A 17,129-nucleotide genomic window follows, 5' to 3' on the forward strand; every position below is an offset into this window, starting at 1 on the left:
GTGTCACTGTTCGTGCCAGCGACCCCGAAAACTATGGATTCGACACTAATATCGGTCATTTTCGATCATTTTTGTATCTCCTTCCTTCCCTCCCCAAGTTGCGGGGCTGATTTTAGATTTAAACGGCATCGGAAGTGTCAATGTTCACCTCAGCGACCCCAAAAACTATGGATTCGTCACTAATATCAGTCATTTTCGATAATTTTTTAGATACTTCCCCTTTCTTCTTCCCGAAGTTGCGACGCTGAATTTGGACTTGAACGGCATCGCAGGAATCACTCCTCTGCTTTTGTACAACGAATTTAGCGCCATACTATATATATTAGCGCCATACTATATATATATAGATATAGATAGATAGATATGTTGAAATTGAAACTACGATTCAATAACAAAAACAACCATAATGAAAGAATGGACCAAATAATAAGATACTCATGAACTACTGCTTCGCAGTACAAGTAATTTCTTTCAATATTGTACAAAAAGATACTAACCATCATGAAAACCTGGCGACATCAATGTGTAATCCCATTTCTGCCACCATCGTCCATAGAACCGAGGCATGCGAGAGCCTGAACAGTGGCAGTTGGGAGAACAACACTTCGATGGAATCACACTTACAGATGATCTTCGGTTAGAAATGTTTCGACAAATTTAGTACGTACTGACACTATCGACCGACTTAGAAATCACTTCATTACTTGCTGAGACTTGTTCTTTCACATATAACATCACAAAATGTGTAAAGCAGGTAGCATTTGAAATCTCTTAAAACATTCGAGTTACCAACAGCCATCACACAACACTTGTATACACTAATCACTATTACTTCTTAATATCATGATTAAAAGAAACTATTACGAAAAAGACTATCCACATTTTTCTTTTCTTAAAATTATATTATTACGATATTTCTTTCAAAAGAATTAAATTTTCCTAACCACATCACATAGCACTTTGATCACAAAGCAGTCACTAAGTTGTTTACTTCTTTGATAATATATAGTGAAGTAACTGGTGGGGGATTATTAGGAAGCTGTGGAAGTCATAACAAAATACAGGAAATTTCAAAGCACTACTTTGTGAGGGAGAACCCACAGGTGATTACAACTGTCATTAAGGTCTATCATCAAATGATGTTTGGAACCGATAGAGGGCTCGATGGATAATAAGCGAGCGATCGAGCACCCAGGTAAGTTGCTGGGCACTTGGTTGGTGACTGTCTTCCCCATCACGATCCAGCAACGTCCGGCCGTTACGCACATCCACTTGATTCTCAATGCGTGCTCCCTCCACAATTGTTTTTTTCCGATCGACACTCAAAGCACGATTCTCAAAATAAAAGGGGAAGGGAAAGGGGAAGAGAAGGGAATCGGTGGATTAGAAGAGGAAGTGTTCAGTTCTCGATGCTACTTCCTTCCTTACAACAAGCAAACTGATAATTTTATACTCATATATACCTATGTTGCAAACTACAAAGAAACAACACAAAATACAATACAATATCAGAAGCTACTTTCAGACAGCCTTATTTTACGTAGAATCTATTTGCATACCTCTATGTCAATATCTACACTGTATGCTAGTATTACTATTTTAAAAAAGAGCTTTCAAAACAAAATTCTACATTCACTGATTATACAGCGTATTACGTATTTTAACAATGAAAGGTACGAAAATATTTTGGATAGAAGCCGCCTTACGACTAATTTAAAGATGCTATTCGTCTAGGGAAACTAAGGAAATTACCTGGAATTAATTCACGATTCTCTGGAACTTCACATTCTGAACCAAGAACACTGATCATTTATTTACCTATGCCCACTCGGTTAAAATAATTCGCAATCACTTTTTCCACCTTTGCTCAATGGTCTTCACTAACAATCGTTACTCAGCTACCTCTTGTCACTGACGCTTGTCTTCCATCTATTTATCGCTAATGTTGTTTAGCCATAATCACCTTGGATACGGTTCTTAGCGATATACCCAACACACTGACCAACTTAGACGCAACAATTTGTCTTTTCTGAAACTCACTGAAGTCTCCCATTTTGCATCACCACTGTCTGCCCGCTTCAACGTTTGCTTCCGTCCTACTCCACCTGACGTACTATAGGCGATCACCTAACACACACTAGCAACGACCAGGCTGTAGACAAATCCATACTGTTACAATCTCACATATGTTGTGTGCTGTAAGGGGAGCATGGTAGTTGAATGGTGCAGCGCTTACTTCTAGTGGTGAGATCTCTGGTTCGATCCCCAGATTGTAACTTTGTGGTGTACAACATTGTACCCGTGGGTCTCCCGTTTCCTTTCACATTCTCATTCCACCAATTCTTCCATCATCATTCACTTGCTTTAGTCATCCGTCTCCCTTAGAATAACGGGCATGTTTTCCTCCTTTCTTCACACATTTTGGCAATAATTTCTTAATCATTCACTCTCACTGTTTAAAGTATTTGATTTCAAATCTCATCAAAGTGGAAAAATTTACAAAATTGACTGATTTATTGGAATCTGGTTAAAATTGTGAAATTTATAGTGAAGGTTCCTCTAAGCGTTGTACTGTAGTTAAACTTTTTTTTTTTAATCTGTTGAGTGTAATAATTTCACATGGCTTGAATGGAAGCTCAATTAATCGAAAACAAATTTTTACACTTTGTACGAGGGAGGATTAGAAGCTAAGGTTACAAGGTTGATATTTCTGGAGTCTCGTCTGTTCTAGAGGAATGATGAGTGTGCGGTAATTGTACTATATGGAATAGGCAACTGTGCAGAGTTTCAGGCATCCGCTACCTAAGGCGTTAGTTGTACGTAAACACAAATGGCGATTCAGTTGGAAAACTGGACTCGCGCGAAGAAGTCTGCTCAGTTATTCGATTTCTGTGGGTGAAACATGTAACCGCGGCTGAAATTCACCAACAGCTGGTATACATTTACGGAGAGACTGTAATGTCTCGTCAGCATGTCGCAGAATAGTGTCGAAAGTTTGTAGCTGGTGGAGAAAACATCACCAACGAGGGGCGCAGTGGCCGAAGCAGTTTCGCTGGGACATAATCGACCACCCTTCTTAGAGCGCGGACTTCGCTCCAAACGACTTCCTGCACTTGAAAGAGCACCTAGGAGCCGTCACTTCCCTTTACACGAGAAGGTGAAACACTTCGTGACAACTTGGCCAAACACGCAAGAACAGGATTTGTACCAGGAGAGAATCTTCAAACTCATCCTACGATGTGACAAATGCCTCAACCGATATGGAGTCTATTGAAAAATAATCTAATGTATGTATTATCTTTTGGCTGTATTGGTTGTATGAAATAATATACCGGTATACACGTTTCACTGCAGGCTTTGTAACCTTACTTTTTGATCACTCCTCGTATAATCTACACGAAATTTTCAGGGTTTGGGCGAAAACAAAAGGAATCGCCGTAGGCAGCAAAACTTGGAACGAAGTATGAATTTAAACGAGAATAATTAGGAAACAAGGCATAATAGTAACTACGAGCACATACATCTGTTAAGTGTCTAGTTTTATTTTATCTTCGTTCATCACGTAACAAGTGTGTCCCACTTTGAAAAACTGGCAATCTTATGTGAAAGTACCTAAAATCGTTGTTCGAATTTTTCATATAGCTTCGGTGCTATAAGCGGGAACTGAACACTAACACAAATGCATCCTAAACTGAAGTGACACTAAATACTCGCATTCAAACAGAAAACTACATTCGTGGAAACATATGACATCGGCAATCTTACTCAGAAGCTTGTAATGCAAGCATATGTTATTAACTGATTCAGGTCATGCTTTTAAATCCTGCCTATTGCAGTTCTGAAAATAAAACATCTACAGAAGAAAAATTTATAAAGGTTACTCCTTCACTTGACGTTACATTGAAAAGGAAAATCTAAACTATAGTCTGACAACTATTTTGTAACACTTAACTGACATTTAAGATTTGTTTCAGTTTATTCGAGTGACTGCGACACAAATTATTTTATTTTTTCCTTGAAAAACTACATCTCCGAATTGCCAGCTACAATGATTTCCGTAGTGAAAAACCTGTTCCCTGACCACAAGGAAAACACAGCTGTATATTTTTATGCATTCAGCGTCCTCCGCATCCCACACGGATAAATGGATATGCATATGTTGTTATTACGATAGTCCAAAACACGACGTAAGCTGTAAGGGTAGCCACTACTTCAATTCAATGTCTTTTTATTTATTTATTTATTTCTCGGAACACTACACCAAACAGGTTTCTTTCTTTTACATTTTAGTACAAGTTTTGCTGTTAAGAAAATAAGTTTTCCTTACGATTAACAGTAGCTGTGAAGAGTATATACAGGGTGTTACATAAATGTGTCATAATATTTTGGGAACAGACTCCTCAGATGTAAATAAGAAAAAAAGTTTACATGGACCTGTGCTTAAAAGTCGATAGTTTTGAAGTTATAGCTTGCCGAAAACTGAAACAAGTTCGTAACTCTACTATTATGGGCCCTATCGTAGTCGGGTCAAGACTTCACTGAGGAACTAGTAAGTGAACTATCCAAATATCTATGTTTAAGAATGCTCCAGTACTTGCACATCAATTTTTAGAGAGGTAGGTGGAGAATGATCAAGTACTTTCAAACAGCCTTTGTAAAAATGATTGTGCAAGCATCAGTGGTTCTGAAAGATGAATATTTGAATAGTTCACATACTAGTTTCTCAGTGATGCCTTGACCCGATTACGATACGTCCCATGGTAGTGAAGCTATGAACTTTTTAAGTTCACTTGTTTCACGTTTTCGGCACCCAAACGATCCACTTTGAGCACAGGTTCATATGAACTTTTTTCTTATTTTGATGAAGGAATCTTTTCAGAAAACATTGTAACAATTTATGCAACATCCTATTATACAAAGAAGATACGACGCAATACTGCAAACGGAAGCGGTATATTTTCTGACCACGAACGAAGTAAAGAACAAACATGATTAGCTGCCCATTTAATTTGATGTTCATATTACACTAACATCTTTGGAACACAGCAGACATAGAAGACCAAGAACAGAGTATTTAGACAATATCAACAAAGGATGACCTATCGATATATTAAACAGATAATAAATAAGTTGAAAACTTAGTTCTTTATTTTGTCTACCAATTGGTTAAAGAAATATTACTAATACGAAATTCACGATTGGATAAAAGATCTGGAGTGCCGCTAAACAGCTATTTTTGTTTTAAATATCGATACCAATTATTTATAATACATATTAAACATAAATATATGAGGGCAGTCGAAAAGTTCCCGAAATGTTGTAGTCCTGGCATTTGTAATGCAATCACAATAAATCTTGTATAGTATGATCCTTAGGTTATCTAATTTTGAATTTAACAAGTGTGAACACGTCATAACAGGCAGTGTACGAATAGTGTAGCTAAACAGAGGAGTATGTAGTGATAAGTTGGTGCAATTTCACAGATCAAGCGAACATCCAAGTTCATGTGCAAATTGGGGAAAATATGATTCAAAGAGTTTAATAACCTTATAAACAGTTTAGTACCATCGAATATTTGGCGCCTGCCAAAGCTAAAAATTGTACTTTTCCGTTTCGCCAACGTAAAAGAAATCTAAACCAGTTGAGACAGCTAAACTTCGGAAGATACCAAAAGAGAAATGACAGGAGCGGTGGAACAAGTGTGTGTGTGTGTTATACAGGTACACTCATGTCCAAAATTATTGTCGCATGTCTATAAATATGTTGTTGTAGAAATATAATTTGATAACGAATTCTCCCGGTATTTCTTATAATGTTAGTATGTGTATAATCGGCAAAGACATGTATGTGGCAAATTTCATGTCAAAAAGAGCAGTAAATAAGAACAATAAAACGAAAATAAAACTTCCTTGTCCATTAAGCAATATTTTGTTTTTCCTATTTACAATGCTTTTCCTATGAAATTTACCACAAATATACATTTCCCGATTATACACCTAGTATCAGTATTAAAAATACCCTGCAAAATCATTATCAAATTATATTCTTACAAGAAGACAATTATAGATATGCGACAATCATTTTGGACATGAGTGTACCTACTTTGAAGGCGATTAAGTAAATATGTACTTATATTGTGGTAACAAAGAGCTAGAACACAATTCCTGGAACTTTATGACTGCTCCTGATACAATACCACTACACACTGCATATATGGATCTAGGATTTGATGAATAAAAGGGATTATACACTGTGTGTCGGAAAAAGAAATCAACACTACAGAGTACGATAAAGCGACATAAATAGGTCTACAATTTTTTCGACAATGAATCTGGAGCTCAAAGAGGACGACTACAGCCTTCCCTTGGACCCACATATATATCTACACAACCTCTACACTTTCGACTAAATCAGTGAAACCAAGTTTTCCTTCAAAATCAAAGGACAGAGCTTTCTTTGTCAACTGTATGATAGTGATAACAGAACTTCGCAATTAGAAATAAGCAAATGAAATGAATGAAAAACTAATTGTACAATTGGAAATTTGATCCAAACAGAGGAAGCAAATGAAATAAAATCTGTTAGAAAATGTACTTACATCTAAGTAGAAAGCTTTCCAACATAACTATTAATTAAAATAATAATACTTATTATACAGCTACCCAAATACCTTCAGCACCACCATTCTTCTACGCCAGTGATGAAATACAAAATAGATAAATGAGGTTTACACTATGGAGCATATAATTCTAAGAATAAAAAAGTCTCAAACAGTTCTGTACATATGATATACTTACATTCTTTATTTTTATCCATGGATTTCTGGAGTGGCGAATCATCCACTTCAGCTTTTGGGGGAGAGAGGGGAATGACAGTTTGATTGGAGGAGTTGCTGCCGGTTTCTGAACCACCCCCAGCAGGGGAACTTCCCGTTCCACCTTCGGCCATTGTGGTTAGATTCAGGTTGCAGTCCTGGAAAATAAAACAGAATAGTAGTATTTATAGAGTAACTATTCCGGAGAGTAAAATGCAAATTTTATATATTGTCAACTTGGGTTGTTATTGTTTTAAAATTTACCTTGGAATGTAGCATTTTTATCAACAGAGCATTTTGCATAGACTTAGATTGTTACATTAGCTGAAGGTATATTTAAAATTACTTATATTGCTAATGTTAAAATGAACACACCTAAAATGTGCTATAAGCAGGCCTGGACTGGCCCAGGTGGCTAGGCGGTGATCGCCACCCAGACAGGGGCCAAATGAATATTTTAATAAAGAGAGGAGGTCACATAAATTTGGAATAAATTGAAATGAAAATTCATTACATCAATTTCTGGTAGCAATATTAAGATTTACTATTGATAATTTCTTTGTTGATCTTTTATCACGTCGCAACCATAGTGGATAATTCCATTACGACCACCCTATAGGTCTATATATGCACACGATTTGCATAAGTACACACAATCTGGTCACTTTACATAGTTTGTGGACAAGTAAGTGCTTACTGATATTAATGTTCTTACGAGAAGATTCTGTCGTGCTTGCTCCGGAAGGTATACCCCCCGGAAAAATATTTCGGGTTGCGTGAAGTGGGTGTTCCTTTACAGCTTATTGTATCCCTTGTTCACGAATACTGAAACTGCCTGTGCTGACCATACTTTAATTTGTCAGTAGTTCTTTATTAACAAATTACACATTTCAGCTATCTCAAGGCGAGATGGAAAAAAGTATGCTTATTGTTATTTTCATAAATATTGTTACATAACATATACCCTGATTTTATGTTACATAACATATACCCTGATTTTATGTTATGATCTTTATGGTATAATGTACGATGTGGCTACTAAAGAATAGTGTGCTTTTATCGTGGGAAAACAGTGGGCACTGGGGGTAATGGTGATTGCGGGGATTGGAAATTCGGGGCCAACACAGTCGCCGAGACCAACTAGTAGCCAGTCCGGCCCTGGCTATGCGGTACTTTTGGGGATTTTTACCAGTTTTGAGTCGGCAAAACAGAATTGTGTGCGTGTGTAAATGAGGAACATTATTTAATAGTTAAGATTTATTTTGTTTCATTATTAATGCATTTGAGTGTATGTTTGTGTAGCAAAATGTCTATTATGTAAGTCAGGGCCGTGCCGTGGAAAATCAGCGCCCGGGGCGAGAGTATACGACGGCGTCCCCACACATATATTCCAAGCAATTTTTCCTATCTTTTTTCCTTTTTCTCCCGAATTTTTCGCCCCTTTACTTCGGCGCCCGGGGCCATCGCCCCGCTCGCCACCCCCACAGCACGGCCCTTATGTAAGTCATAACTAACTGCAACAAATTAAACTAAAATATTTGTACAACAAAAATACTTGCACTACTATAAATTTTACATATGTAACTTACATAACGCTTTTTAATACAATATATTTGTATTAACAACAAAACATAAAGTTACAAAAATTCTTTCATTCACAAAACATCTTTCAAACAATTTACAACATTAATAATATTCACAAACTGTTTTTATAAAACTAAAATAGGCTTCCAATAATAATAATAATAATTTTCCAAAACTAAAAAATAACATACGCAATATTTTCAATAGTATTATTTTTAAATATTAAATTATTAAAACTCCTTAACAATATATTTTATTTAAGAGATAATTCGATCTCCGGTTTATGCTGTTTGCTCAACAAATTACAGACCTATAACGTTTCCATCCATCCTCAATTGGCATACATTAAACGGCATCTATTCACGATTGATTATTTTGTATTTCTTCCTAATTTTACGTTAGTTGTATTATTATTACGACGAATGTGTTTATAAACAATGAGTTACTAGGATGGTACGAATAAATGTCTACAAGTGCGTCATTTATGAACAAAAAAAAAGAGCAGAAAATTATAATACTGTATATGATTAATTATAATAGTCCGTGTCTATGAACACACATTTTAGCCATCCCTGAGTCAACGATTGAAGGTTTTTGGATGCATTGGCCAATCCTCAGGGACAGTCTCTTCCAAGAAGTGCTCGAGATGCTGGACAAGACTGTAGTCGGTGGGAGAGACGTAGAGAATACGGTAGATGATGAAGGGCTTCATACTGTAACACATGGAGAACCTACAACGTCGTTTGAGTGACATTTGCGAGTAAAAAAAACGTGCAGCGTGAGGACATTAGTGATGATATGAAGAGCGAACGTGAAATAAAAGCAAGGATAAGAACGGCAAAAGAAGGCTTTAGGAGAAAAAAAGTCTATTTTGTGGGACTTTGAATAAAGAGTTGAGAAAAAGACTCATAAAAAGATTCGTTAGGGGTATTGTACTGTATGGGACAGACATATGACATTACATAAAAATGATAAAAAACGACTGGAAGCTTTCGAAATGAGAGGGTGTCAGAAATAGTGGGGGAGAGAAGAACAGTTTTATATATTATTGAAAAGGCCCAGAGAAGTTGGCTAGGGCATTGGCTAAGAAGAAACTGTATCATAAAGGATGATGACTGGAAAGAGAGGGAGCAAGCGAAGGAAGTTACAATTGATGGACGATATCAAGACTGAAAAATCGTAGGTGAAAATGAAGAGGTTAGCAGACGATCGTGGAGCATGAAAGTTTCTCTGCTGCGGCCAGGTGACCTACCAATAATGTCACAACATATGTGATAATGATGTCTTTTGAATGAATATTTCTGTATGTTTGCGAGCAAAGTTGCAATGCATTTCATGGAGTTCGGCACTGTTACGATCAACAGTGGTTTCACGTCGAAGGAGAAAAACATGATGAATCAACTCACCATAGATCATTATAGCAACAACAAATTTCTAAGGATTTTGGAAACCGTCCTGGACTTTGATCAAGATCCAACCTCTGTCCTGACCGTTTACGATTGTCGTAGGAATATATATATATATATATATATATATATATATATATATATATATATATATATATTTAATCCAAAAAGGATATTTCCCCGGTTATTCCTTAAGCTGGGTTGTCACTTTCTAGAATCTTGTAGCTGTCATAAAAAAAAAAAAAAAAAAAAAAATCTTGCAACCCTACAATATTTCTCCATGTAAACATAGTCTTGAAAGACACAACAACAACAAAAAAAATGTTTCACCTCTTCCGAAAATATGGATTCTTTTGGACGGGGACGGGAAGCGCGCCAAAAGACACGTTTTTAATGAGGAGGTTCACTATCCACTAGAGTGCAGTGCTGCATGGGTGCGGATATCTTTCTTGCTTTCAGAAAGTTGCAATGTGTATACAGTATACAGAAAGATCGGGTTACAAGATGTTTTAATGACAACTACAAGATTCTTGTAAAGTGACAACCCAGCTTTACACTGAGAGAACTGCACCCTCCAGATGGCGATTCTTGTTCGCCGATTCAACTCACGTGGCACTCATGAGTCAAAACGTTTTCGCCTTATCAATTGCATGGAGCCGCTGCACGATACTGGTATGCTATATGTATGGTAACTCATTTCCAATTACATGAATACTTTCCTGAGGGTCCGCTTCCATGGTGTTCCTGATGACGGCTCATTTTGGAATCATGTGTCCCAAAGTTTCAATGGATCCAAAGTAACTTTCTCATTTCATATTTGTATATTGACTTCCTAAGTTAACCAAATAGAGAAAATTGACATCGCATACGTGCATATTCTGATAACTGTAAACTAATACCAAATGTGTACCACCTCGCATGCTAATGTTTATGTTCATTGAAATGTTCGATATTAGAATTTCGGCGATATACAATGATTTAAGAATATCTATTCTACTAAAGTGTTTAGAAATCTGCAAAATCTATATGAAATCACAAATGACCTTTGGAAATGAACAAACCACTGTACGTAAGTATTAAGAGAACTTACCTTGAACCACTCAGGATAAATGGCAATGATTGTTTCTAAGAGGTCCTGGTCCAAATGAATTCCCCAGTACACCGTTTGAGAGGTGTCGTTTTCCAATTTGATCCCAGATTCTGAAAAGAAAGAAAAAAAAGGGCTCATCAGTTCCAAGAACATTGAAAGAATTTAAAAGAAAGAAAATCAATTTCTAAACATATAATACAATATGTATTTCATAAAAAAATATTTGTTGAACATTCACTACAGTCACATTAATAAGTCAGGAAGACCTTAGCAGAGTTGACAGTACTCATAATTAGAAAATATGATATTTCAATTTAATAAATTTATATGTAAGTGTATGTTTTCCATGTTTTCGTAGTCACTTTTTACTTTTCTACGAGGGTTCTTGGTTCGATTCAATGTCATGAGAGGTTGTGGTACGCAATGTACCAGGAATTCTCCGGTTCTCTCCTACATTTCCATTTCAGCAATCTTTCATATTCATCCAACGTCATTAATCATCCATCTTACTTAGCAAAAAAAAAAAAAAAAAAAAAAAAAAAAAAAAAAAAAAAGTCATAACCACTGCACGTTAAACTAAAGACGTCATTTCACTCCATTTCCTATGAGTAACATTCATGAGACAATTACAATAAGCAACTATATAATTAGAATTGAATAAATAACAAAAGTGTCTCTTTTAATGAATAACACAATCTTTACTTGACGAAAATCATTTCTGTGTTTACATGCATTCGTCTTTGAGTAGTTTGTCCCTTTCAAATCCAACTTTGAATTTTTGATAATGAAAAAGCCAATAAGGAATACTGCGAGTCGTAAAATGCTGCAAAATAAACTATTAATTACGTATATTTATTTAACATTTATTGTAAATTTTTAAAAGCCCTGTATCAAATTTCTAATAACGGAGCTGCGAAATTTCTGCCATGTGCTAGATAAGCTCTGGAATCGCTTATTATTTCGTATCACAATATTTTGTAACTAGGGTGAACTATTTTCTCGAAATTTTCATACTGTTACGAAAATAACGAAATAATAACGTGTTTCCAAATAGCACCGTGCTTTCCGGTGGAAGCGCACATTGAGTCGTTCCAAGTTGTAAGGGCGAACTTTTGAAAGCCTTGTTCCCTGGAAATAGACTCTTAAAACCAAACCATTTGGCGTAATTTGTGGGCCTAAGGCGGGTTAGACTACGGCTTTCCCCGGAAATAGACTCTAATTGGTCAAAATAATCGTCTATTTGGAAAATATATTTTCTAATAGAAAGAGGGACGACTTCCAATACACGCAGGAGAACTAGATGCCACAGAACACTTTGCTATCATAATTCGAACACTTAAAATATAATTTCCGAGCTTTTTTTTAATTTTTTTTTTGAGCGTTCAGATTGCACGTAGGAATAATTCTGGCTAAGTTCGCTCTTATTATTCAGTATGTCTCATATGTTCAGTGAAGATCTTATCTCATATTGCTTGGTGCTGGTAAAAGACATTAAACTAAGCACAGAAAAAGAGGGGAGAAGAATCTCGAGGGTTCATTGCTCCAATCCTTAATAGAAAAATGCCGCCAACAATCCTCCTTTTGTTCTAATTCCGATCACTTGACTGCAAGATGCTAGCGACACACATAATGAAGCAGTGGGGAAACACCCTCTTCCTCCAGGTGTTTCTTTCTCGTTTCGACTCACGTGCTGGCTCCGAGAGTCGGAGGGTCCTTCCTTTCCTGTCTGACTCAACAGCATCTTCGTCCAGTATCACGAACTAACTGAGGCAATGAACGAGGAATTCTTAAATAGACGTTTATGGACAACGGACTCTTCTTCAATTCCACGTGCATTTTAAATTTGCTTCATCTTTAAGATTCAGTGTCACAGTGAAAAACAAATGAAGGAAGTGTGGTTAATAACCATCTCAAATTGTATGCAGGGTGTGTGTTAATCAGATCCTACAACATATGACTGTACAGGCTCAGCTGTTGTATTTTATTTTAGGTATCTACTGTCGTGCTTACCGATTGCAAATTACAGAAAAATCCTGTCGAATATTTTTACATTTTTTATAGTTAATAATTTTCTTAGACACATTTCATGCTGAAAACAGTTGGAAGTAATAACTATTTTTTTGAAGATTCATTTTCCAACATATAAGAAATATTCTATGGCTAGTTTACGCGATTTTGGTACGGGAGACCCGAGTTCGATTCCCGACGGAAGCCAATGTCATTCAGATCCCACGTTTCAGCTATAGCTCCACGTCTCATATATATTCTCGCTGCTGAAAGAGGCAGTAAACTCACATATCAACCAATCAACCGTAAATGTACAGGAAGAAGAAGCAGATCAATCGAAGTTTAAAAGTTGGTAGAGATAGTCAAAATATTTAAAGATGTTTCGTAAGGATTGAAAGAAATCAACCCAATATTTGTCTGGTAGAACTTAAAAAAAAGGAAATAAAGAAAAAAGAAAAAGAAAGAAAGAAAAAGAAATGGAAAAAGTACTGTACAAGTACGAAAAGCGTGAAAGTCATATATTTCTTTGTTAAGTCGGATAACAGATTCGAAAACTGCCGGAATTACGATTCATATAAACATAAGTAGGATATGGATTTCACACATTTACCTATATGTTTTGTCAAGACATGAACCATAATGCACGGTCACAAGTACCAAGCGGAATCCTTGGATTACGAAATCAGAACGGTGACCGTTTACCTATCTATGCTCAGTAGTAAGACACTTAATATAGCTTTTAACAACACTTTTCTAGTTAATAATGCAGTTAAGAATTAATACCTTTAATAGAAATACGTGTATATGGAGGAGGGAAGAGAACAAAGATATTATGGTGGGATATATTAAAAAAAAAAACAATTTTTAAAAAAGCCACTAATTAAAAGGTTTAGAGACAGAAGTCACAGGAAGTATAATGGAAAGAAAAGCATGAAAAGTAGAAGTATGAAATGAAGGTAGAAGTATGAAATGAAATCTTTTGGGTTTTATGTCCCACGGTTATGCCGGCTAGGCTAAAGGAGACGGTGATGATGAGAAATGAATGAAATGGTGGAATGAAGAAAGTGGGAGGAAACCCACGCACACGGTGTTTGTCTACGACACAGTTCACTTGGCGCGAGCTGGGATCAAACCAGAGACCAGAGGTGAACGCGACCCAAGTAGAAGCATGTGCAAGAAGATGTGGTTACTGCATACAAGCACGTAAATTTAGAGAATATGAATATGTTCAATTTTTAAAATAACCACAGAGGCTATTTCTTTATTCTTTTCAGCAAAATCTCCACGCCTGCACACAGAACATTGATGACAGTATTACATATTTCTGGATAATGAGATTCGTCTTATTCAGAGGAGCCCATACTTAAGAAACGTTCGGAAAGGAGCAGCGGATCAACTGAAGTTGAAAAATTGGTAGGGATACCCAAAACAATGTGTGTATATGAAGTTTATTTGTTTCATATTTGGTTGGACATATGGCACTTCAAAAATCTCAAAATCAAAATTATCGTTTACGCGCAAGTAACAGATAAAGGAATCTAGTATTTAAAACAACTACGTCAGCTTAAGCAATGGTGTACGTAAGGGAGGAAGATTCCCGGTTTTAATCCTTCCTGAACAAGATATTATGCAAAAATAAACTTTTATTATATTAAGATATGTACATAAAAATCTTGAAACGATATGATCTTCGGAGCTTGAACGCATTCCATCCGTGATGGAATTCTGTGAACACTATTTGAGGCCTGGAAATAAAGTTTCAAAATATTTTAAAAGTAACTAGCAGCGTTCACCCCGCTTCGCTGCGGTCACCCCGGAACGCAATAAACTTTGTTACTTAGATAATTTTTACTTTTTCGCTTTCAAGTGATATGATAAAAACCATAGAAGATTGCAGTAAATCTTAACATTATATCGCCTGTCATTTATGTTAACCCGCCCCGCTTCGCTGCGGTCATCCCGGTGCTGGCATATTGTAAAAGTGTCTGTAAAAATAAGCAAATCAATTAAAAAATTTTAAACAGAAGATTCAAGCTATTTTCCGCTGTATATCGCCTGTCATTTATGTTAACCCGCCGAGTGACACGGTCATGCGGGTTGCATATAAATACGTTTATTTTTACCTATGATGAACTAATAACAAAGGATTTGTGGACACCTGAATGGTCAATTATCTCAAGACACTGGTAATTAAAAATTAAAGTGATATGATAAAAACCATCTAGGGTCCAAATCCTAGTAACCCCCCAAAAATGAAAGAAATTGGTTCAGCCGTATTAGCGTGATGAGCGGACAAAAAATTGTACGTTCTCTTTTATATATATAGATGAATATATTAAAATGATGTTGGTTTACAGCTGGCTAAAGTTTGGCATAAATCAACCAATATTTCTCGATAATTGGATAACAGGTTCAAACACTGTGAAATGACAATGACTCGGACGCAAACATAAAATTTACATAGTGATGCCAACCTGGAACCTTATAAAAAATCCCACCTCGAAAGCCAGAAATTCCTATTTCGCTTTCAAATTTCCCGCATGCTATAGACCCTACTAACTACAAAATTTTCAAAATATATAAAATATGGAAATTGAAACTACTGTATGTCACTTAACTTTTTTCCAATTATTCGTGCACTCTGCTTTTTCTAAACTCTTATTAAGTAGAGCTCCTTCGTGGCTGAGCGGTTAGCGTACGCGCCTTTGGCGTGGGAGACCTGGGTTCGATTCCCGGCGGGAGCTCATGCGGTTCGGATTCCACGTTAATCTGTAGGTCCACGTCTCATATAGCCTCGCTGCTGAACGGGACGTTAAACTCAAAATCAATCAATCAATCATATTAAGTATTTTCCTTAATTAAAAGAGACCAATTGAAATTGTTGATGAAAACAGTGGTTTATTTTGTTACCAGAATTTAGTATTTCCACCACGCGTTTGTGCCACAATCTTCTACTGAATGTAGTGAAAATAAATAAACTTCATTCTTTAGTTATTTCGTATAGAACGGTTTAGAAATTGGCTGTCTGTCGTTTGGTAATTTATTTTCCTTCGTTCACGTTTTCTTCAAAAATTCCAGAGTACAATTTACGTTCCTGGGTGCTTATTTTTTGAGATTCACAAGTTCCTGTGTAAGTCAGTTTTGTCAAGATTCAGAATAACAAACTTCCCGCTCAAAGCCCTGAAATTTCCCGATCACTTGCAAAACTTCCCGCCAAGAAAGAATATCAATCATTAATTAATTTAATTAATGATTAATTAACTAATCATTATATTAATAACTTCAAGTTAAAATCAAATAACTATGAGCAATCAATCAGAAGTACATCTTATCCTGCGGGAGGAGAAATCTCTCATAGGGCCATCCTTCTATTTTCTATCTGTAGTTTATTTGATATAGAAAGAAATATACATTTTGTGTGTGTGTGTGCTACTTCCAAGCATATCCATTCTTCCTACCCCTCACTTCATGCTAACATTCCCTGAATGACTGGCCATAACAAATATTGTAAGCAAAGGGCCATAAACCCTCCTTCCTTTTTTTTTTTTCTCGCAGAAAGTGTATACTGGCGCGATTAACAATCAGTTCTATTTGGTTCGGTTTGTAAACTTCTCTTCCTGTTCTGGTTCTTCTAACCTTCAAAAACGCTTCAATTCCATGTAAAAAGAGATGAAAACAACGAGTGAGAAAGGGACGACATGAATGAAAGGGAAAAACAGTTGACAGAATTTCCCATTTCCAACCAGAATTTCCCGCATTCCCGCCAATGTAAAGAATTTCCCGTTTTGTGGGAAATTTCCCGCCATCTGACAACACTGGCTGTAAGTCACTTTGGCACTAACCCGCACTTTCCAACAACAAAATTTGACAATTAGCACTGATTTCACTTTTATTTAAGCGTGCTTAGTTTATTTGTCGCTTATTTAAAGAATTATGTTGGCTTCGATAAAATAAATATATGAACAATCCCATATATGCTGCCGATTTTTGACGAAATTCCCTTTATCCCTATTCGGAAACTTAATATCCGAAAATCCCACAAAATGGGATTTTTCCCACGGGTTGGCATCACTGAATTTAAATAAGGTTTGGCTCCAGTGATGCCAACCTGAAACAATATGAAATTCCATGTCGAGAGGCAAAAAATCCCATTTTACGTGTAAATTTCCCACGTTATACTAATTAAAAGTATGCTGTAATATTAAAAATTAAATTTCTTTGTGTTAGT

General features: G+C 36.2%; 1 protein-coding gene across 5 annotated transcripts in view; it reads right to left on the minus strand.

Annotated features, from left to right (window-relative positions):
* Positions 1-17,129, minus strand: part of Mrtf (Myocardin-related transcription factor) — a 548,717-nt gene that overhangs the window by 34,884 nt on the left and 496,704 nt on the right. For all 5 annotated transcript variants that reach the window (XM_081750581.1, XM_081750580.1, XM_081750579.1 and 2 more), the window contains 2 exons: positions 10,895-11,004; positions 6,798-6,972 (listed from right to left, as the gene is read on the minus strand). In XM_081750581.1, the coding sequence (XP_081606707.1) occupies positions 6,798-6,948 (151 nt within the window). In that variant the 5' untranslated portion in view covers positions 6,949-6,972; positions 10,895-11,004. The remainder of the gene's footprint in view (positions 1-6,797; positions 6,973-10,894; positions 11,005-17,129) is intronic.

Source organism: Thermobia domestica, chromosome 3 (assembly GCF_964235325.1).
Source record: "Thermobia domestica chromosome 3, izTheDome1.hap1.1, whole genome shotgun sequence".
Classification (NCBI taxonomy): Eukaryota; Metazoa; Arthropoda; class Insecta; order Zygentoma; family Lepismatidae; genus Thermobia; species Thermobia domestica.